Consider the following 24391-nt stretch of genomic DNA (forward strand, 5'->3'; position numbering starts at 1 on the left):
GGATGGGACCGGCTACGGAACCAGCTCCTGCTGCTTTCCCTGCACCCAAGCCACACAGCTTTTAATAGGGCCCAGGACTCTCTCCTGTCTGGATGTCACTCTGGGCAGAACCTTGAGAATCGAAGGTAAGGGGTGGGCAGCACTCACCTAGGGATTCACTGAGGAATTTGTTCAAGTCCACATTGACTTTTCCAGTCATGTGCCTTCACCTGTTCTTTATCTCAGGATCTGAGAAGCAGAAGCAATGAACTCAGGGAGAGATCCAGGAAGATATCTGACTGTGTTAAGAGACGACAGTCACAGTGAAACTGGGAGGGAAGACACTTGCAGCAAAGTAAAATAAATTCACAACTATTGCATCAGAGCTGCAGGTGTGAGAGAGCCTAAGCCTGTCTCAGAGTGCAGGGGACAAGCGGAATGGAATGGTAAAATTAACACTGACAATTGAAATTTTGTTAAATAGCCTGCTACTTTTACTTTTATCACTTGAATGTATGCAGGTGTATTTCTATGAGCATTTATAGGTTCACACAACCCCACCAGCCCCTCTTGCCCCCATGGGGGATGGGATTTCGCAAGCACAGTGCCCCTCCTGCTTGCTTGGGCCACGCTGCGGGTCCTCGCCTGGGGACGGACTGCTACAGGACACTGAGTCCCCGAGGCACGGCCTGGGATACATGACAGGAACATCTGTGCTCTTGGCTGACGGCCTCCATTTCCCCCTGCAGTGTAAGAATGCCGGTGACTCAGTTAGAAGCATGCATCCAAGCCATCCTTCCGTGTCATCACCATCTAGAAGCGGTGCCTGAATCTTCTGAATTTCTGCAGAATGTGGTTTACAATCACCTTCAACAAGTGAGTGTGTGTCCTCTTTCAAGTGGAGGAATTACTGCCGTTTTCCTGGAACTTACCACTAGTCCATCTGATTTTTCTGTGCTAGGATTCAGTATGGCCTGCTAATAACTCTGCAGTCAGATCTAGAAACCCTGATGAAGAAAATTATTTATTTTCTTTCTTTATATGATAGTATTTTACTTTCAAAATTCTTAGTTTTCAGTTCTTGGAGGAATTTTTTCGGGGGTTGGAGAAACAACTTTGCTCTTACCATCTTTGTTACCTTTTGCTATATGCATCTCACCTGTCTTCTGTCACTTGTGAGGCGGTTCCATTTGTGACCCTGTCCGGGTTGTTCATAGTATAAAACATAAAATCTGTAAAAGTACAGTCCCTTTTACTCCGAAGACATTCCACAAATACTCCTTTAATCTGGGTGTGGTTTTAAGAAGACACAAACATTAGAATATATACTTGCAGGTTGCCAGTGCAAAATCCCCAAATTAATAGTCGAGCGCAACATCTAAAATCTTTCTAATGTACCATGGATTTGTATGGATAAGTGAATTAGTTTGCTAAGAACTCAATTCTCCCAAGCTGATGCTCTGCCAGATGGTGGGGCCGAGGAACGAGGGCGTGTCCTGCCCTTCCTGAGCTGATATTTTCATGGCAAAGACCTTCACCAGGTGAAGAAATTGAAGTTTCTTCTAAGAACAGTGGGTCTGAAAAGAGTCCAAAAAGCGTGGGAGTGACACAATCCCATTTGTCTCAAGGAGGGGAGAGTGGCTGTGGGGCCACTTGGGAGAATCATGAGTCCTGGTGGGCAGTGTTGTTGGCTTCCACTTGAGCGGTGGGACGGTCAGTGGGTAAAAGCGAACATATTGAAGGCATGTTTAGATGGTAAAGAGGAAAGGGTCAATGCTTTCTGTGAAGGTAGGATGGAGTAAGGCCCAGGTTTCTGGGTGGATCAATGAGTTAAATAATGGTCCTGCTGTGTTCTGAGGAGGGAAAGCTGCAGAGGGAGTTCTGGGGGAAAACTGATGAGTTGAGCTGTTGGTAAAGTGAAAGGCTCTTAGATGCGTGGTCTGGGAGCTCTGGTAAGAGCCAATAGTGAGTAGGGGGTGGGGGGAGAGAGACTTTCAAATCATTTTGTCTTGTGAATATACATATAAGAATGAGTAATGACACAACCCCTCTATATTCTGGATTTAAAAGCCAGTAACATTTTGCTATATTGACTGCAGGGTTTCTTAATTTTTTAATAGAAATAAAATAAATAGAAACAAAATAGTGGAGTTAATGAATATCTTAGAGTTGATGTGTGCCCTTGTATGTATTTTCATACCTCATCTGTTTATAAACATAATCTACAAAAAGTTAACTTGCTTAGCATAAGAGTTAAACAGAGGGACGTGACACACTCTGTTGGTGGTTCAAGGTGATTTCTTAGGCAAATTATGTAGCCTCTCTCTGCCTTAGTTGCATCTTCTGTGACGGCCCCCGGGCCCCTTATCACAGCTGATTTCCTAGACTAGATGTTGGGAGGGAGGCTGCTGAAGGGAGTAAGAGGTGGCAACTGCTAGGGTCACTGAAGAGAGAGACAAAAACAGATTAAAGCCAAGAAACTGAGTGCTAATACCCTCAAAGGAGAAAGAATCCCTCAGTTTTTTGAGCCACTTAGCGTAAGGGAAAGAAAATCATGTGGATCCAAAGCTCTTGAGCATATGAGTATTGTGGGTGGGAGGGTTTCATCAGAAAAGGGTTGAGAAAAGGCCTTTTGGTTTCCCTTTACGTTTCCAGTAAGGATGAGGCGCAGAAGAAAAACCACCTGCTTCACTGTAGAAGGTGCTGTTTTGTGAGAAACTGACCAAAGGTTGGAAACCAGTCATCAGTGGTGCTGGCAAAAGAAGAGACTTCTGGATTGGGTGGGGCACTTGCTGTGACTTCCAGGTGACCTGCTGGCTGGGGGCTGTGAGGCGGGCAGTAGGTTTGCAGTGTGACCTGGGCATAATCTCTGGCATTGAGGCTGCTGTTCTGACTAGCAGAGCTGGGCAGACACCGTCCTAATGGGGCTGCTCGGGATGAGGTCTGGGACACCTGCCGTGCTGAGGGCGAGAGGAGAGCTCTCCTGAGGTTGTGTCCCTGTGAAGATTAGAAACGTCCTCCTGCAGGGGAGGAAGAGCCTCTGAGCAGCATGCCAGATGCACAGGCAAGACCAGCCTGAGCATGGAGATTTCAGGAAGCCGGAATTCATACAGGCCCGAACAGCCTTGTTCCTGAGAAACTGGAGGGAAAAGATGCTGCAAAAGCATGCTAAGTTCAGACACTGTGGTGTGTCATGAGTGATAGGAAAAGACTGTTCAGGCAGCCACGAGAGAACCCTGTGGGTGTCCCAGTTGGGCGTCACACAGGAGGGAGGAGCAGAGTTATATATTGTGTCACTTATTAGCTGTGTGACTTTGAGCAATATCACCCCACCTCTCTATATATATATCTACATCTGTAAAGTGACAGAGTGGCAACTCGTGTCATCAGAAGGCTTAGTTTAGCTCTGATCCCCTTTGTCCAGTCCTGTCAGTGCTGCCCTGCAAGGTTCTGCAGCGGCTGCTCTTGCCCTGCGATGGGAGGGCATAAAAGGGCATTGTAGCACCCGAGGGCAGGAAGGGGTTGCTTTAAAAGCAGACATGTAGCCTCCTGCAGCTGCAGACCTGCAGGCAGTTTGGTTTATATTCTTGGAGAGGACTTTGGAGCCTTTGCATCGACTTAAGACATGTTTTCCCTTGGGGACCTGATTTGCCTTTGCAGATTATTGTTGAAGATTTGGGCTTCTGGCAAAGCTGTTTTCAGAGATGGGTATATACGTAAAATATCATATAAAATAAAATGATTTATTTAACGTGTGCGACTTTGCAGCTGTTGGGAACAGCTCTGTTGGCCTGGTCTCCATGGAGGACACCAAGGATCAGCAGAGCATGCGGGAGGGAAGGCAGACTGCAGTGTTTCTGCGGGGGGTTCTCCCCAGCATGGTGCTCTGCTGAGTTGACTCTTCTCTGAGTTTGGTTGCCAGAGGAGCAGACAGCAAAGTAATGAGTTCTGGAGGGATTGTATAATGACAGGAAGAAATAGGAACCTGGAGATTTTCCGGACTAAAACACGCTTTTGGTTCCTGATTCAGTGTGTTCCATTACAGAATTGATGAGTTGTGTCTATTCTGGAACGTCATTGAAATAAACGTTCAGCCTAAATGTTAAGGGCTTTGATTTATTTGGCTGGAGGACTCGAGCCGGGATGACAGCATCTCAGATCACTCTGAGGGACTGCTCCCAGGAGGTAGGGGAGGAGCTAGGATATATAGAATCTTTACAACAAAGACCAGGTAATTGGAACAATAAAATATTGCTTGTTATCTAAAGAAAACCAGATATCTCAAGTTCAAGTATTTACTGCTTTTCTATGTATGGTGGGAAGCAAACATTTGGGTCATTGAATTCATTCCTTTGGCAAGCACCTGGCTATCTAGGGCCAGTATCCTGTCCTATCTTGCTCTGAGTCTGCTCGGAGGGCACCACTGTGAGTGGTTGAGAGGCCGGGCTGCAGGCATGTTCGCTGGGGGTTGGCAGCAGCCGCTTTTGACTTGGATTCAGCATTCTTTGTTTACTGACATGGTTGCAGTATTTTCATGCACATTGTAGTATTTTCATTCACAGTGTTCCCCCTTGGTCCTAAATTCGACCAATATTTTGAGAGACATTTCATGACCAATTTTGTCCCACGGTGCTAGGATGGCTCATTCCAAGTTCAGGTGAAAAATCTTCTGAGTTGCCATTCAAGGTGTTAGTTTTTTTATCAGGCCCTGTTGATACTAAAAGTTCTCTGGATCACCTGTCTTACTAGTCTATTATGATCCAGGAAGTGTTTAACCTTCTTTGCTCATTTCCATACCTAGAATCACACTATTATATTTATTTTATTCAGGGTTATAAATTTTATCTGTTTCTTCAAGATGTTTAGCCATCATCAATCTTGTGGGCCTAGTTACACATTGGGAAATGTAACAGACAACAATTTTATAAAATAGACAGGATATAAGTAATAAAGCTAGTAACGTTAATAAAGTCATGAGTAAGAATTTAATAGTCGAGAAGTTGTATTTTTGGGTTAAAATTTTGCTTGTGTTCCTGAGTTTGATCCTATGAGAAAGTTCATATTTATGGTCAGGGTCAGGGCAGGTATTAATTGGCCAGGTGAAATCTCCCACCTTGTAAGATCAACAGTGGCCTAAACAGAACTATAATTTCTTTTTAGAATAACGTTTCTGAGGGCTATCTAGTTAGAGCCTTGGAGTAGGGAAACCCACCAAGGTAACACAGAAGTACTAGACATAGGTAATTTATCATAAACTTAACAAGTGGAGTAGTTCATAATCAAAGGTTGGAGAAATTATCAAAGTAATTTTTATACAGTCCTGGTCTGGTGTCCTGGGTCAGCTGTCTGGCTCAGATGTCGTCTTCTTCTCATCCTGGTCTGGAAGCTTTTTCTCCATTTGGGCATTGTTTTAAGGTGAGCAGCGCTCTATAGGCCAGTGCACTGCAGGGGATGTTTCAGATAGGAAATTAATCCGAGACTCCGTTTCCTTCAGCTTTGGTTTGTATGGTCTAGTTAAGAGTACCTGAAAAAGGGTCTTTCCATTCAGGTTGGAGACAGTTCTTTAAGTCATGCCTGTTGCAGTATGTATAATCCCCTGGCTGCAGGTCATGGGGCATTGGAACTTTACCCAAGGATAGATTACTGAGCTTCAGAAACAAACCTAGAGTATTCTTTTCATAATTCAATTAAACTGTACAGTAAAGTGACATAACAGCAAGGAATGATCTGGGAAGTGTCTTAGTAAATATGGACCTCAATTAACAAAACTAGAATTTAATATCCACTAAAATATAATTTTTTTCTCTCTAAAGTTACCCTCAGTTTTCTCAAATATAGCCAAATCAAGATTAATTTGTTTACAAGTTAAATCTGATTATTTGATCATATAGGCTTTTTAAATTGACTGTGTTGGAAGTTTTAATACGGAGTCTCAGGGTAGAATGTTAATAAGCTTTTCTAAGACCAAGAAAGCCACGTCAAGGCTTTTCATGAATTTTTGCCTTACAGATTTAGGTAAATTCTTTTCTCTTTAAAATCCTTAAAATACCTTTATACTCCTATATCTCTTAGGAGATGATCTCTCTAATTTGTCTGATAGAGCCACTGGGGACCTAAGTATTTTTAGTCTTTTGAGGGATCAGATAGAGAGAAAAGATAACTGTTCCAAGTCTGTATACATAGGTATAATTTATCAAATTGCTGTGAACCATAACTAGCTTAAGGAGAAGAGATTCTTTATGTCTTGGAAACAGGTTAAAAGCCAGTAGTATTTGAAACAAAATCAAAAATTATAACCATATTCACCAGGTTACTCAGTCCCATGTAACTAATTCTTTTAATGAGAGTTTTCATTAGAACTTTAAAATTTCTTACCCAGTTTAGTTCAGTGCTGTAGTTTGAAATTTATTAGAAATCAGTAAATCTCCTTGAAGAGAAAGCATTTTGCAAAACCATCAGAAGAAAACAATTAACTGTCTATAAATGATAAAATATTTAAAAGCATGGTTAAACACCATTACACTATAATCAATAAAGAAACCTGTTCACTATACCCATAATTATCACTGGTAACATTTCAGATAAACCAGAATTTTAGGGAGTGCATATAATTTCTACAATACCTATATTAATAATATTTCTCATTCAATATAACCTTAGAAGTTTTATGATTCATTTGACAATTCCATGTTATTTAAAATGCCAAATGAAACTTTATAGTTAAAAATCTCTCTTTGGGATGTTTCAGGGGCCTTCTGTAGCATCCCAAACTTAACTAGAGATTAAAAGAATTTTAATTAATTAAATTAATTTTAATGTAATTAATTATAATTTTATATTTGGGGAGCTTTTTGAAAGATTTCAGAACACTTGATCAGATAAACATATAGATCACTGTAAAGTAGTACTAATTCATTAACAAGAAAATATGTCAAAGGTAAAGGCAGAACAGGTCAGCTAAGAGGTATAAGAAGTTTTACAATCTGTTACTGAAGGTGGATTAATATTTTAAGAAAATTTTTTCCTCTTAACAGAGAGAAAACCAAATCTAATCTTGTACCAGCTTACTTCTAAGATTCATTTACGTTGCCCAATTTGATTCTGAACTTAGCCAATTCTGACCTCGTACAAAACTTTCCTCAGGGTTCCTTTTCCACAAGCCTTCCACAGCTTTCTATACTTATATTAGTGTGTCCCTTATTTTGTCTTCCATTCAGAAGTAACCAGCTTCAGGAGAAAGTCACTATTTTTCATTAACAAAGTATAATTCCATTCTTACATCTTCCTTTACACATTTATATTACTTTCCTAGGATACTGAGATCATTCCCTTACTAATAGAGACCATTTCTGTGTGGCACCAACCATTGATTAGTATTTCTAAACACCTTTAGTTTCACTGTAAGAGGAAGTTAAATGTTAAGTAATTCATATTTCAATCTTATTTTATCTGACAATGGCATAGATATTTAATAAAATCTTGTCATTTAACTTAATTTAGCACAACTCTAGAATTTAAAGATATCAAACATTTAGAGATTATTTTAAGCATACATTTTAAAAATATATTTTAAATATTTACCCAAAGCTCTCATCTCATTTGCATTTAATTTACTTAAAATTTTACCACAGCACATTACTGTTATTTTTTTTTGACAAATCTGCAACAGATATAACATGATCTTATTTGACTTTCATTAAACCTAGGTACAGTAAAGGTATTATACATAATATTGATGACTTTAAAGATGTCTATATTAATTAGAACATACTTAAACTAAACAATATCAAATATTATCTTAATATTGAATATTTTCCAATTCACATGACGCTGAAAGTCAATTTGTTAAGTTTTTATTATAAAAATACTTAATTTTTAAGCTCGTATATTTTTACGTCAATTAAGCAGAGCTCTTTGACTTTGAATTTTTTTTTTAGCAGTAGAAATATCTCACTTCTATAATCTGTACGCAGGCTTATAAAAAGACAAAAGCTAGAGATCTCATAGATTCACTTAAAAACTTACTTATAAGATATTTATAATAATAGTTGGAGTAAGCTGAATTTGCTTGCTCAAATCACTAAGGCTTACTATTTATGAAACAGATAGTTAAGATTTCTTCACAAAGTCTGAAGGACCCGTCAGAGTTCTGAGTTCTAAAATGCCAAAAATTTCTTGGCCTCAAGTTTTATTTCGTTGAGCTAATTAAGCTCAGTCCTAGGTCACTGTTTGTTGTATTTATATTTCTGATCTTCAAGACAAAGACACTCTCTTCCATGTCCCCAGAGAACTGCTCTGTCACCCAGACCCAATTTTATCTCCTTAATTGGCATTTTTGTATCAGTGAGAAGAGCTGTAAACAAAGAATTCCATGTAATAAAACTTTAAGGTTTTCTTTATTATGTCTTCCAAAGCTTGCATAAGGCATTTATTAAGGTCTCTTTTCCTTGAGTTATAAGTTAAACCCAGGGTAAACCTATATTTTTTTATTAGCCACTCAAATTAGTTTTTAGTTTTACGTTATATTGGATGGCTCATGTAACTATATTGGTTTCCTTTAATTTGTTCAATTAATATTTTCAGAGGGACAGATATATGCCCAGCCTTATAATACCAAGAAGGGGAAGCGTTTTTCCACTGAAACATATCTATCCCACAACATAAGCAAAAGGTTTATATAAAGACCATTTAAATATACCAATTTCACAAACTTTTATCTCAATTTTATTAAATCTTATAACTTTAATTTTTATATTTATTAAGTTTAATCAATAATTCTTATTTCTAGAAGGAGTGCCAGAAAACTTTTTTTTGTGTGTTTGCATTATATATAATTTTATAGAAGTCTCTAGGATGCCCAAGTTTCAGCCAAAGAGCTTAGGCCCTTCTCGATTTTTAATTTCATTAATTGGTCTGTTGTCCCAATCATTGATCAAGTATTTCAGTCTACATATAAATATATTTTAAACTGTGGTAAATAAAACGGACTTGTTTAAAGTTTATTGTTGGGGGGGAGTAGGTGATCTCTTTGGCCCTTTTTTTTTTAACTTTACATAGTGTAGTATCAAAACCCTGTATGTAAATCCAAAAATGTCCATTTTATTTATCTCATTCAAAATAACCATATAAAAATATTTATCGTTTTGGGATAAGCTACTTATCTGTTTTTTCGACATTTTTACAATCAATTTTCCAGTTATTCAACCTACATAACATTAATTATTCTAAGTTTTTATTAGCATCCCTAGAAACATTTATCAGAAAGGAAAAACACAAATGTAGCTTTTCAAACCAGTTATATTTTTTTATCTGAGTTCTTAGGTTAACCATTAGATATATTTTTCTGCATTTAAACTTTATTTTAATAGGTACCAATAAAACAGCTGTTTATAATGAGATCTCTTTAAACTTTCACCAATTAAAAAGTTTTTCCAAATTAAAAAATCCATCATATGGCCATCAAATTATATACAAATTATATACAAATTATATACAAATATATATATATATAGTGATTTTAAACCAATAAGATGAAGAGGCCCTTCCACATGAGAGTCGGGGTGTTGCCTAAATAAAATTCAAAGGTTTACTCTCCAAAAGCTTAAAGCCTTCGTGGTCCAGGCTGATGCAGCAAAGTTTAAGATGGCAAAATATCTGAAAATTGGTACAATCAAAGTATGGCTTAGAATCCCAATTTATTTGTGTGGCCACCATATGTACACAATACTTGAAACTTTTGTACGGCAGAGTCCAAGGTTTCCTTTAAAAACTAAACTAAACATATATATACTTACATACACACACTTAAAACACCCAGAGAAAGATAAAACATTTACATTTCAAGGACACAGGAAGAGAAATCCAAGTTCCCCCTAAAGGGGATTTTGTTTTTATAAGTTCAGAATTCCAAAAAATGTTTTTATCAGGCCTGGTTATTTTCAGAGTGAGTTTTTTTTTTTCTTATTCCCGATTAATGTTGTAAGTTTTGTATGTACATAAATCTGGCTGGGGTAATAGTTGGAGACTGGCAATCTGTCATTTCTTTTTCTTTTCTTTTTTGTTCTTTATTTTTTTTGAAAGTTCTATTCCCCATTGTAAGGTCGGGTTCTCAGAATAAATTTGCTAGTAAGTTTCCCACAGGGACAACTCTGTGGCATGAAGCCTTTGTCTCTACCACTCCTGGAAGATTCTCTGTCACCCGAGAATGCTGTTACCAGCCAGGAGAATGGTCCGAATTTTGGAGTTGAAAATTTCCTCATAAGAGTTTTACTTTTATCCTGAAAAATTCAATGGAGGTAACCAAATTGAGGAAAATATTAGACCAGCCACTTACCTAACCACTCAGTCCTGAACCCAGTGTCTTTCAACTTGGACCCACTCGGGATGTCTCCACTGGGTGAGTATTTTCCTCATATGTTTCCACCAGCCCCACTTTGGACATATCCTCAAGGTGGGTATTTCCTGTTATCTTTCAAACAGGCCCCACCCAGTATGTCTCCACTGGGTGGGTAATTCACCTCAGTTTCTTTCAACTGGAGGGCCACGCACCTGGATACACCGCCAGATAAAACTTAGGATCATCAACCAATATGTGAGATCTGAGAACCAGGAGAGACTCAGCAAAATTCATCTGGACTCCCCGAGGAGGCGGATGGGCACAAAGGGCCAGTGCTGGTAGCAAGGCTTCGGTTACTCGGAGAGTTCAGGTGGAGAGAAATCTGCTGTGGGTCCCTTCATGGTGTCCAAAACTGTTGACTGAAATACATGTGCAGCTTTAAAGTTAAGAGTTTTGTTTTATTTGGCGGGAGGACTCGAGCCGGGATGACAGCCTTTCAGAACTCTCTGAGGGACTGCTCCCAAGAGGTTGAGGAAGAGCTAGGATACATAGGAGCTTTACAACAAAGACCAGGTTGTTGGAACAATAAAAGATTACTTGTTATCTAAAGAAAGCCAGGTGTCTCAAGTTCACGAATTTAGTGATTTTGTATGAATGGGAGGAAGCAAATATTAGGACTCACTGAATTCATTTTTTAGACAAGCACCTAGCTATCTCAGGCCAGTAGCCCGTCCTTTCTTATTCTGAGTCTGCTCAGAGGGCACCATTGTGATTTGCTGCTGTGGCTGGGCTCCAGGCCTGTCCTCGCTGGGGGGTGACGGCAGCCTTTAATGACTTGGTATCAGTATTCTTTGTTTACTGTCATGGTTGCAGTATTCTCAATCACATTGTAGTATTTTCGTTCACAGACCGATTATGGATAATCTGCAACCTTGGAAAGCAACCGAGATGGAATTACTGCAGATACCTTCTGCTTTAATAAGCCGTGTGCAAACATAAACATGGAGGAAGCATATACTTGGATTTGGAGGTGTAGGGAAGGGATTCTGCACATTACAGGAGAACGCAATGCAGAATTCCTTAAGTCCACCTTTCTTTACTGTAGTGGTTTCTGAGAACATTTTATGGTAATTAAACAACATTGACAAATGGTGGCACACATTGCATTTAAGAGATGGCCGGCTGCAAACTTGTATATTGGACAGGTGGAATTCATAGGCAAGTGGTCAGGTGGATGGGAGAGAGATGGAGCCAAGGCCTGGGCCCAGATTCTGGTTTAAATCGCCATTTCTTCAACATAGGGCCTTGGAACAGAATGCATACTCTCTTAACCTGTTGGTGAATCTGTGAAATTGGCATGATAATATTCGTTTCATCCTGGGATTGTTGTAAGATCTAAAGAGTATTATAGCACACATGAAGCATTTAACACACTGGCACTTAGCAGTGTTCACTGTGTGGGGCCGCCCCGCTTAGCGTGTGTCAGAGCCGTAAAGGCAGCATTTGTCTGTTGAGGATGCACTTGTAGCCCCTTGGCTAGGTTGTGAATTTGCTGATTTCCTTTAATACTTGTAACTCTGTGTGACATGGGCAGTTAATTTCATGGACAGATGAGGAATCTCAGGGTAAAGAAGACTGTGTAATTTGCCCAAATTCAGACCATAATTTTGGGTTCAGTGGCCTCGGTTCAGCATGGGCCCCTGGGCCTTCTGCTCTCTCCGTTCAGCACCAGAGCCAGATATGGAGTTGGCTGTTTCCCTGCCCAGAATATCCAGCAGGCCGCAAGACACCCCTGGCCCTGTGCTGCTTGAGCAAAAACTCCGGAGGAGAGGCAGTTACAAAAGGGATAAACATAAAAACAGACGACAGCAAACTGTGATCAGCCCTGAGAAGGAAAGGAACACATCTCGCCGTGCAGAGCTGGGAGCTTTCCCTTCTGGGCTGGTCTGGGTGCGTTCATCTCAGCTAAACAAGCTCTGCTGTTGCAGCAAGGTAGGAAGGCAGGGCGCGTGTGGGTAGGTAGACAGGGCCTTATTGATCATACTCATTCCCCATTAAGTGGCAGCTTTCACGGGCACTTACCTAGTAAACAGATGTGGTCCATAATCATCACGCACATTGCTTGGAAGTTTTATTTGCCCCAGCTTTGAGATGAGGTCATTGAACCCGGGGAGTTTGCTGCATGCCCGTGATTACCTTGCAAATACCCCAACGGTTCTTTCAATCTAGACTGGTGTGGCTGTCATGCCCCAGCCCTGTGAATGGCATCGTGTAGCTTCTCCCAAGTGGCCCAAATGACTGACATTGATATGCTTAATTCGTTGGAAATGGTATGTGGCAATAATAGAAAAAGGTAGTAAGAAATTGTATGGAAAACTGGAAAAAACCTATTCTTCCCCAGCTGGGGGAGCGTAACCTGTATCATTCACCCTACTCACTGCCTGTCACCTCCTCCCTGCCGACTCTGTGTTCAGAAGCCACTCTGAGCCTTGGGAGAACATTTTTCCTCATGACACTTTTGACTAGGACCCGCGACATCTCTGTCCCTGGTTAACTCTCTCTTCAAAGCCATTTAAATTTTTTGCAGGCTCCTCCACTCAGATGTAAGAATAGCCTCTTTAAACTTCTTGATGCAGCTCCTTAATGAAGATCTTGCGATGGAAACCTAACCAAAACTGGGATGTATGCACAGTGACTGCAACCTCAGCACATTGTGAGTTCATAATCAGAGGGGTGGGTGACTCAGGAAAGGCTTTTTTAAGGTAACAAGGGGAAAGTGAAAGGACGCAGGCTGTTTGAGAAAGAAACATCTCGGTCACAGCCAACAAGACACCTGTGTTCAGGATGGGGTGTGGCGAGTGCAGAGTTCTCACAAATAAAGAAGTGATGTGATGCGAGGGAGGACAGCTGGGTACTTTATTGGGGAGAAAAAAGTGGGCTGAACATTTCCTGGTTGAACAAGAGGATTGTGACATGATGTGCTTGTATTTTGGAGAGAAGGGTTTTGTGGGGACAGGCCTAGGATTACGCTGTCTGGCTGGGGAGTCAGCACAACAGAGAAACACAGAGATCCTGGCAGACCCCAAGGCCCAAGCTGGCGAGAGGCTGCACGCAAATTGGAGCCCTGGAGGCTGGTTCTGTCCCTTAGCTGGGGACTCAGACCTCGCTTCACAGCCCAGTCCTGTTGATACAAGAATAAAAAGCGTTGGGCATGAGAAGGGCTGTGCCCCACGCTTTCGTTTAGCCCCTGGGATGTGCCCCAACAGATTTTGTTCTTTGACTTCATGCAGTAAAGAATTCAAGAGCAAGCCAGTGTTGAGTAAAGGTATATATATTCAGAGAGATACATTGAAATGCAAGAGAAACGTCACGAGGTGTGGGGGTTTGATGCACAGATTAGAAGTAGGTACACACTCCACAGACAGAGTGTGGGCCTTCTCCAAAGAGGGAGAGAGAGTGGTGACCGCGAGGTGGCGCTGTGTTGCTTTCTTCTTGGGCTTGGTGGTTTCATATGCTAATAAGTAGAAGGACCAGCCCTAGGGCAAGGGGCTGGGATTCCCAGGGAGTTGGCCATTTCCCACCCTTTGACCTTTTGTGGCTATCATTGGGACTGCCATGTGCCTGGGGCATGTTATTCACCACGTTACTATTACAATGGGTGTTTACTGAATCTCAAGATCTGCTAGAAGTTAAATCTCTTCATCCTGAGCCTCAAGGCCTTTTGGGGGTTGAATCCTTCACCATTTTGATGTCAATTGCTGTGGCCTTCCTTGAAAGGCTGTGCTCTTCCCCCTTCCATCCTGTATCACTGTGATGACACAAAGACAGTAAAGGATGGGCCCTAACCGTGCTCCTGCATTTAACGGTGGGAAGTGTGGGGTGGGCTTATGATGACTCTGAGTGGTGAGAAGGATGTTTCAGATTTTCTCACGTGAGACATGGGGATCTGCCAGCAGCCTCCCCAGATTTATCTCACGGGCATTATCCCTTGTGTTGTTATGGAAACAACAGGCCAGCCAAGAAACAAGAATCACACAGAGGGTTGGAGTACTGAGATTTATTACGCTGGCAGGCTCAGAGAGGTTTCTTTTCCAAAGCTCTGAGCACCTCCAAGATGTGCACATGAGGTTTTATAGGATTAATTACAAGTATGGGGCTATTAGCCAATAAGGCTCAAACAACAAAAAGCAAGGAATCAGTACACTGAAGCTTATCAATTTGGAACAGATCACGTTACTGACAAATGTTGACCTTGGATTTTCAGGTTAGCTTATTAGCCCAGTAAACTGACACTAAACTTCAGATTTACCAGGTAGCCCAGCAAAACTTACATCACTAAACCGACACTTATCACACTTAGATTTGTGACTTAGCTTGTTAGCCCAGCTGGGGTTTTCCTTCACAGTGTCACTTATCTTTTCTATTTTTCTTTTTTGCTTTTTTTAAATATTTAATCCAAATTTAATATCAGGGTTCTTTGGGAAAGAAATTTCTCTTTTTCTTTTCTTTGGGGCTCTTTTGGGGGGCAGGTAATTAGATGTATTTATCTGTTAGTGGAAGCCCTGGGGCTTCAACCCAGGACCCCGTGCACGCTAAGCACACGCTCTACCACCCGCCCCATCATCTTTTCTTTTTGGTTTAGCTGCCAAGAATCCTACAGCTGAATTTCTAGTCAGCCTTTAACACTTGCCCTGACTTCATGGAATCCATTTTTATGAGTTTATCTCCCCCTGGTTTCATTTAAGTATTGAATATCCATTTTCTCTTCACTCTCCGTTTTGCCTTTTTGTTGTTATGGTTCTTAAGCTGTTTATAAAAGAATTGTTTAAATTCTCTTTTAGCAAGAGGCTGAATTTAAATAAATATGTAAACAAACAGCACAATTAAATGCTTTTATACATTCTGAGCTGTTTAGTAGTTACTTAAAAACTGAATTGAATATTAAAGTAATAGCATTTAAAAAATATTTTTTAATTTTTTATAAAAATATAGCTGATTTAAAATATGATATTAGTTTCAGGTGTACAATAGATGCTCCATTTATAGTTACTGTAAAACATTGTCTGTATTCCCTGTGTTGTAAGATACATCCATCTAGCGTGTTTACATTACATGTTGCAGTTTGTATAAGAAAGTTGGGTAACGCAGAGCCTGGGACGTGGCTGTGTCTGACCCAGGTTCACGCTCATCCTGCCTGTCAGAGCTCAGGCCTTCACAACTGTCTGCACGGGAGCGAGTGGAGGCAGCTCTCATCAGTGCTGGCACCACCCTCTGAGTGGCAGTGACAGCAGTGATTGTGTGTGGAGGTGCAAAGTGTTTTTCCAAGAGCTTTATATGCGTTTCTGCATTTAATAATAAAAGCCCTCCTGTGAGGAAGCGTTTTAAGTTTTCAATGTATAATACTTTTTATTTTGATATTGATAGATTTCAAACCTCTGGAAAATTTACAGGAGTAGTAAAATAAATGCTTAGATAGAGTTCACTTTAAAGGGCACTATTTGGCTTTCTGTGTCTGGTTTATTTTAGCATTAAGTTTCAAGGTTCATCCATATTGTAGCCTGAATCAGTTCTTTATTCTTTTTGTTTGATAATATCATTTTCCATTTTTTTTCGTTTTTGGTCTATTTAAAAATATTTTCATTGAAGTCTTGTTAGTTTATAATGTTGTGTCAGTTTCTTGTGTACAGCACAACACTTCAGTTAAATAGGAACATACCTGTAGTCATTTTCATACTCTTTTTAAACATAAGTTACTATAAGATATTAAATATATTCTCCTGTGCTATACAGTATAAACTTGCTGTTTATTCTTTACATACTCAGTATCTGCAAATCGTGAACTCCCAATTTATTCCTTCCCACACCCTCTCCCCACTGGTTACCATAATTTGGTTTCTAAGTCTCTGTGTCTGTTTCTGTTCTGTAGATATTTTTTTTTTCTTTCTGTCTTTTTTTTTAGATTCCACATGTGAGCAATCTCATATGGTATTTTCCTTTCTCTTTCTGGCTTACTTCACTTAGAATGACATTTTCCAGGTCCATTGATGTTGCTACAAATTGCATTATTTTATTATTATTTTATGGCTGAATAGTAGTCTATTGGACAAATATGCTACAACCTCTTTATCCAGCCATCTGTCAGTGGACATTTCGGTTGTTTCCATGTCTTGCTATTGTAAATAGTGCTGCTGTGAAGTTTGGGGTGTAGGTGTCTTTTTGAATTAGGGTTCCTTCTGGATATATGCCCAGGAGTGGAATTGCTAGTTCATATGGGAGGTCAATTTTTTGTCTTTAGAGGAACATCTATACATTTTTCCACAATGGCTCCACCAAACTGCATTCCCACCACAGTGTAGGTGTGTTCCCAATTCTCCAGAGACTCTCCTGTATTTTTGTCAGTGAACTTCTGAAAGATGGCTATTCTGACTGGTGAGAGGTGACACTTGATTGCAGTTTTGATTTGCATTTCTCTGATAATGATATTGAACATTTTTTCATGTGCCTACTGGCCACTTGTACGTCTTCATTGGAGAAATGTTGCTTTAGGACTTCTGTAAATTTTTGAATTGAATTGTTTGTTTGTTTTTCTTATGAAGTATAAAAGCTGTTTACATATTCTGGGAATTAAGCCCCTAGCAGTTTCATTTATTGCAAATATTTTCTCCCATTCCATAGGTTGGTTGTCTTTTTGTTTTGCTTACTATTTTCTTAGCTGTGTAAAAGTTTGTAAGTTTAATTAGATCCCTCTTGTATATTTTTGGTTGTTTTTCTATTGCTTGAGTAGACTTCTCTAGGAAAACATTGCTGAGATGTATGTCAGATGTTTTGCCTATGGTTGTTTCTAAGAGGTTTATACTATCTTGTCTACATGTTTAAGTCTTTAACACATTTTGAATTCATTTTTGTGCATGCTGTGAGGAAGTAGTCTAACTTCAATGATTTACATTCAGCTGTTCAGTTTTCCCTACACCACTTGCTGAAGAGGCTGTCTTTACTCCATTCTATGCTCTGACCTCCTTTGTCAAAGTTTCAATGACCAAAAGCTTGTGGGCCTATTCTTGATAATTTTGTTTATCCGTTCATTGATGGGTGGATATTGTTAGTAACTTTTGGCTACTCTAAATGATACTGCTATGAATATTGATGTGAAATTTTTATGAGAATATGGTTTCATTCTGTTGGCTGTACATTTGGCCCGCCATATCTGTAGTTTCCACTACATGGATCCAGATGACTGATTGTAAAGGGACTCGAACATCCCTGGATTATGGTATCCAGGGTGTGGGGTTCCTGAAACCAAACACCCAAGGGTATTGAGGGATGACTCTACATATAGGAGTGGAATTGCTGAGCCATATAACTCTAAGCTTTTGAGGAAATACCAGACTTCTCCAAAGAAGCTGCACCATTGCCCCTTTCCTCTGGCCGCGTAAGAGGTTACTCTGCCTCCTGAATGACATTTGTTATTGTCCATGTTTTGGTTATAACCATCCTAGTGGGTGTAAAATGAGATCTCATTTTGTTTTTGATTTCCCTAGTGATGCTGAGCATCTTTTCATATGCTTATTGGCCATTTGTATATCTATTTAAATTCGTGGTAAATTTAAAAATTGGGCCTATTTCCTTGTATTGTTCAGTTGAAAGCATTCGTTATATATCCTGGATACTACTCTCTTATTAGATAAATGCTTTACAAAATTTTTCATCTATTCTGCACATTGTCCTTTCACTATATTTTTTTTAAACATTAAAACAATTTCTTTACAGGGGAGGTAGTTATGTAATGATTTATTTTATTTTTCTTGTTAAGCATGCACTCTCTCACTTGAGATACCCATTTTCCCTGTCATTTCACTTTCTTGATGATGTCCTTTGTAAGGAAAAGGTTTTAATTTTGATGAAGTCCAGTTTATCTGCTTTTTTCTTCTATCATTTGTGCTCTTGGTTTTGTATCTATGAACCAAAAGCCTATCCTAGGCCCACAAAAATTTATACTGTGTTTTCTTTTAGAAAGTGTATAGGTTTAATTTTTACATTACGGTCTGTGATCTATTTTGAATTAATTTTATTTGTTATATAAAATATGGGTGTTCAGATTCCAGATTGATTCTTTTGCCTGCAGACACCCAGCTGTCCCTGAACCATTTGTTGAATAGACTATTCTTTCAATGGAGTGTTTTTGGCCCCCTAGTGGAAAACTGTCTGTAAATGTAAGTTTTCCCCGTGGGTTTTTATTGTGTCTCTTAGATATATTTATCCAAACTTATGCCAGTATCATACTGACTTAGTACTATAGCATTTTAGTACACTTTAAAGTGAGTCCTCCAACTTTACTCTTCTTTTTCAAGGTTGTTTTTGCTGTCCTGGGCCCCTTGCACGTCCATGTGAATTTTGGGATCAGTTTTTCAATTTTTGCAAAGAAGTTAGCTGGAATTTTGATAGGGATTCCACTGAATATATAGATCACTTTGAGGAGTCTTAACATTTATAATAATTTTGTCAATCATTCCAAGAAAATGGAATGTCTTCCTTATATGTAGATCTTTTAAAATTTATTTTGGTGATACTTCAAAAAGTTCAATGTACAAATCTTGTAAATTTTTGTTAAATGTATCTGTCACTTTATTTTTAATGCAAAGGCTGAGTTTCTTATGGGTGGGACTATATATCCATCTTCTTATTTCTAGAAGTCCTTCACAGCAAATACCCTAGGTATATATTTGCTACATAAATCTATCCACAACTATTCCCCGCCCCATGATATAAGAAACCAAGACCCAAGTTAAGCTACCTGAAAACACATATGTGGAAGTGAGAAATGAGACCCTTGGGTGGGGCTTTGTGCAGATGGTACTGAGAGCTTATTCAGAATGGCTTTTTCTTAATTACTTTTAAACAACCCTTTCAGTGTATTTAGTCAGATACATTAAGAAAATGCCCTTTTGATGTGTGGAGTAGCTAAGACTATAATTTTCAGATAAATTCTAGTGAGAGTGTTGTACTTGAAACCTAATTTGCATCAATCTTTGAAGATTTATGTTTCAGGAGATTTGACTAAAGAACACCTGTCTTTATTCAATAACGAGAACTAAATGCTCAAGCAATATGTAAGAGTTTGAGCAAACTGCCCCCGCCCCGTAGTGCTGGGTGGCTGCAGCTGTAACTGAGTCAGCGCTTACCTCTCCCAGTATGCTTGTGGTGATCTGCTCTAAGGGGCTCGTCCAACAGTTTGTCAGTAGTCTGTTAGACAATGTCATAAAACATTGATTGAAGGTTGCTGGAATGCAATATATTCTTATTAATATTAAGTAAGTACATATTGAGTGCTTACTGTATGATGGAATTTTCCCTCAGCCTCACATGAATATTATTTCTCTTAAAACCTCTCATATTTCCTTGTTATTCTCACTTTACAAATAAGGAGACTGAGAATTATGTCTTCTCTCTTTTGGGGGGAGCTCATTATCAATGATGAGAATTTGTAAGGAAAAAGATATTGATTCATCATGAGAAAATATTTTTGTGAGAGTCAGCAATGAAGAAGATGAACACTGAAGAAAGTGATCTTTGTTCGAGTGAGACAAGCCCTGGGTTGTGCGGAGTCAGCATCCCTGTCCTGGACACGGTATGTGTAGGGCTGCGTGGTGGGTGAGGCAGCGCGGCCACGCAGGGAACGCGGATGCTGGTGCCTTAGGCTGTGCTCAAGCCCGGTGGGGCTTTCTCCTAAAGGCAGTGGACCATCATTGACAGATTTTAAGTAGGAGAGTGGGGTGCTCTCGTAGTTCACATTTGTCTTGTAGAATGCTTGGAAACATTTAGAAGGCTTGGCAGGAGGTGATGTGATGAGTCAGTGTAGGGTGGCTGCGAGGTGTAGCAGTGTTCAATTTTCAAGTGGTTTTCAGGCCCAGGCTTATGGCTTAGTAGCCGTGTCAGTTTGAATGACACAGGCAAGGAAGTGAAACAATTTATCTAGTCAATTGAAGCAGTGATGTACCCAATTCCCAGGACTGTTGTGGAGATCCAGTGAGATACACTGTGCAGTGTGCAGCATGGTTTCCAGCACAGAGTCAGTGCTGAGTGAGTGCCAGTGAGTATCTGGTAGGTCAGTTTAAGGTGGTGGGACTCGGTGACTGAGGATATCTGGTCCTTGAAGGAGGGGTCCATTCGCATCTGTGAGTGATCGGCCTGAGTTGGTAAACGCAGGGAGACCTTACCCCCCGACCAGAGGCCCTGGGCAGGACGGCTATGGGAGGGGCACCGTGAAGACAGCTCTTTGCAGGTGGAGTTGGAGGTGCCCTTGAAACATCTACGTGCAGTGTCATGAGCTTAAATATGAGGTCTTGGCCCAGGCTGTGCATTTTCCTAAAATCTCAAGTCCTGAAGACGCCGAAGTATTGATCACTGAAAGTGAAGTCATACTTTAAAGGACAAATGAATAGTAGTATCATCTCTGTCATCAAAGCTCACGTCTATTTATTCATCACTCAGTTTGCTAATTGGGTACTTACAGAGCTCACTTCACCGTCCTCCCGTGGGATCAGGCTCCACAGAGAAGAGCTGGTGAGTCTCCCTCATTTCAAGAAGTAGACACATTTAGATTGTAGCGTTCTGTACCTTGCCAGACTTAGGATATTAGTGTGTTGGTTTAATTGTATTTTCTGTTGGCCATGTCCTGACAGGAGAGTAATTTTACCACATGGTCATGTTTCTATTAGCTGTTACTGAGAAGTGCTGATCTGATACATAGTGTATGTATTATATTAACTTTGTAGAGTAGTTACCATTTTTCTGTCTTTGCCCTTTAATTTTGTTTGCCCCTTCAGTGTTATATCCTTTGTGGGGCCTTATATTTTTTTAATTAAATAATGTCTGTTAGCAGTTACGAAAACAAAAGCAAAGAAAAAATGCACATGAGAGCTAAATTTAGAAAATATCTAGTGTGGTTTCTGTCTCGGCAATGGAGGGTTCTAGAAACTCTTAGAAACCTTCATTAGACAAGTGTTATAAAATGCTGATTAACAAATAAAACCTTCCTTCCTCATCTTTCAACCTGCACAACTAATTGTCAAGAAAGTGAGGGGAAATTCTCAGAAGCCAAGACAAACGAGAAAGCAGGGATTCTGGGAGATACGTGAGCGTTAGAAGCCGTGGGGTGCTGCTTGGCTTCTGGACTTATTTTCAGTTGCCTTGACAGGAGGGCAGGAGATGAGCCCCAGGCCTCTCAAAATAGGAGTTGGATGGGTGATCATATTATGGGCCTAGCCAATCCTGAGCATCTTGGTTTACTAAAGGGTGAAAGAGGAAAAAAAATTCCTCAAGGCAAGAAAGTAAGGAAAGTCAATTTTGTTGGAAGTAGGGAAAAATAACAAATCCAAAGTAAGGATATAGTTTAAAGCTGTTCTGGCATTAGAGTGACCACAACCTCCTGGCAGAAAACCACAGCTACTCCTTGATTGATAAGTTGTGTTTTGAATGAATCAGTGAACAGCCATTCCGAAAAAGGCCTCCAGAGTCTTGTGGATCAAGATACTGGACAGCAAACACCTCTCTTCCAAGGTCTCATTCAAATAACCAGAAAGGTTTTAAAGGAAACTATCAATAATCTGAGTTCTATTTATTGACATTACTATATGCTAGGAATTCAGAGGTGACTATGTAGTTGTCTCCTCTTTTATGGACCTTACTTTCTCTTTGGGGAGACAAAATGACATAGTTGGGTATCTTGGTGGAGGGAGGTGTTAGTCTGTTGCAATTAGCCAGGAGAGGAGATTAAGAAAACAGTGAAGGGTGGGTGAATATTTTAGCTGAGGACAGTCTTGTTCACTTGGCTTTTAATTGCAGGCTCAATGAGCTGTCCCTGGAGGGAATAGATCTTATGGAGGATGGACTTAGCTCAGGCCTGTTTGGAATGGACAAGGGAACCTGGAGAAAGACTGTCAAATCTGTGCAGACATTAAAGTTCACTTGAACATGCTCCATCCCTGAGCCAAAGATAGGACAAATATGCAGCACTTCTTGAGGACAGAGGAGTGGTTTTTAAGGTTCTTCAAGAATGAATCCCAGGGAACCGAGATGGCCAGTTTTCAAACTGAGACTTTGCTCTTTGGACGGTGTACCCATCAAGGGTATTGGCCTTTTATATGTTTCCATTTGTCTTTAATACATGTCTGTTGATGAGGACGTGGGCACAATTGTTTGACACCTTGTCGAGGTGATTTTGGATACCTGCCTAGAAGCACGGGCACAATTGCCGCTGCGTCATACATCTTGCAGCCCATCCCTTTCCCCAGCTCCGTAATCACGGCAGAGTGGTTCCTTGTTGACCTGTCCATCTCCTAAGTGACATCATAACCCATGAAAAGACCGGAGCATATTAACTTGGCTTTGTTAAAGTCAAAGGTACAGATCAAATATGGAGTCAGATTTGTAATTTCCTATTTCAGTAGTGCCATGGAGAAGACAGTTTGGTCAGCTTTTTGTAGTGTCCTGGAGGCATTCTCTCTCAGCTTCTGGGCGCCTCTGTAGAAAACCCTTCATAGCTGTCTGGCCTGCTGGAAAAGCACTCTGCCTGTTTTACCCTGAAGATGTGTTCTGTTTATAAACTCATCACTACTACTTGGAAAACAACTCAATAAAAACTCAGTTGGTTTTCCACCAGCCATGGGCAGGGGTGAGGTAAACAGTGTTATTATGTCATAAAATAATAGTAATAATAGTAATTGTGATATTAGTAGTAGTAGTAGTAGTAATAATAATAATAATAATATTAAAAGAAGTCTTAAAACAGGACTGAGCACATTGGAGAGAGTCAATAAATGCTTTCTGGCTTAAATCAAAAGTGATGACTCAGTGATTCCATGGCTGCTCTATTTGCTAAGCTAGTTACTCTTTGCTCCATTACACATTTTTTTAACTGAAAAAGAAATACAAGCAAATGGTTAAAAAAAAAAATCAAACAGAGCACAAAAATACACAAGTGAAAGAAGATTTCCCTCATCCTCTGTTCTTTCAGCCTTCTCTGGAGATGCCACTGTTTACTATCCTTTGGGTGCTTTTCCAGATATGCTTTGCACATTCCCACCTATGTATTTAAATTAGTTTAAAATTTTAGTTATTTTTAACTTAAAGGGATTTAAATCCTCAAGTGGCTTCTGGCCGGGTAATAGAAAAGAACAAATCTGACTCCATATTAGATCTGTTCCTTTGAATTTAACCCTATGCTCTGTCTCCTAGGCTTCATCTTGCTTGTAAAACAATGTTGCCTAGAGCCTGAAATAAACAGGAGATCCTATTCTGAAGGCTCTGACCTTTAAGGATATTTAACACTTTTTCATTCATTAAAAGATAGCAAATTGCATAATAGAAAATAACTTTTGTTTTGTTGGAGGATTGCAGGGATCTGACCCACGCAGATAGCTGCACGAACAAAGGATTCTAAGAAGAAGGAATTCCTACACTAAGAAGTTTGCAACAACCAAGCACATAGGAAAGGAGCCTGAATTGTGACTTGGGGAGATGGTTTTCCAGGACATTAGTTTGCCATCTAGGTCTACAGAAACTTGCTATTCCGTGCCCCAACATCTGGTCTCCCAACTTATTGTCCTGTCCTTCACTGAGGAGAAAGAATTTCGACTTGGTAACACTCCTATCTACCTAGAAAGCTGGGCACTGGAGCTGAGTGTTATGGAAACAGGCCAGCCAAGAAAAGCACCAATCGGGGTGTTGGTGTACTCAGAAGTATTATGCCGGTGGGCTCAGAGGGGCTCCTGCTCCGAAGTTCTGAGCACCTCCAAGACGTGCACATGAGGTTTTAAAGGCTTAATTACAAGTAAGGGGGAATTAGCCAATAAGGCTCAAAGAACAAAAAGCAAGGAATCAGTACACTGGAGCTTATCAATTTGTAATAGATCACATTACTGACACCTGTTGTGCTTGGAATTACGAGTTAGGTTGTTAGCCCAATAAACTGACACTAAACTTCAGATATATGAGATAGCCCAGCAGAATTTAGATCATTAAACCGACACTTATCACACTTAGATTTGTGACTTAGCTTGTTAGCCCAGCTGGACTTTT

General features: G+C 40.0%; 1 protein-coding gene and 1 long non-coding RNA gene across 2 annotated transcripts in view; both read left to right on the forward strand.

Annotated features, from left to right (window-relative positions):
- The window catches only part of LOC140687012 (trafficking protein particle complex subunit 9-like), a 233014-nt gene that overhangs the window by 105904 nt on the left and 102719 nt on the right, over positions 1 to 24391 (forward strand). Inside the window, exons 1-2 of the mRNA XM_072942157.1 lie at positions 262 to 425; positions 729 to 855. Of these exons, the coding sequence (XP_072798258.1) occupies positions 418 to 425; positions 729 to 855 (135 nt within the window). The 5' untranslated portion in view covers positions 262 to 417. Of the gene's footprint in view, positions 426 to 728; positions 856 to 24391 lie in introns of the transcript that reaches the window.
- The window catches only part of LOC140687013 (uncharacterized), a 48289-nt gene continuing 36775 nt past the window's right edge, over positions 12878 to 24391 (forward strand). The window contains exon 1 of the long non-coding RNA XR_012061010.1: positions 12878 to 13077. This is a non-coding gene — a long non-coding RNA (uncharacterized lncRNA). The remainder of the gene's footprint in view (positions 13078 to 24391) is intronic.

This window comes from Vicugna pacos, chromosome 18, assembly GCF_048564905.1.
Source record: "Vicugna pacos chromosome 18, VicPac4, whole genome shotgun sequence".
Classification (NCBI taxonomy): Eukaryota; Metazoa; Chordata; class Mammalia; order Artiodactyla; family Camelidae; genus Vicugna; species Vicugna pacos.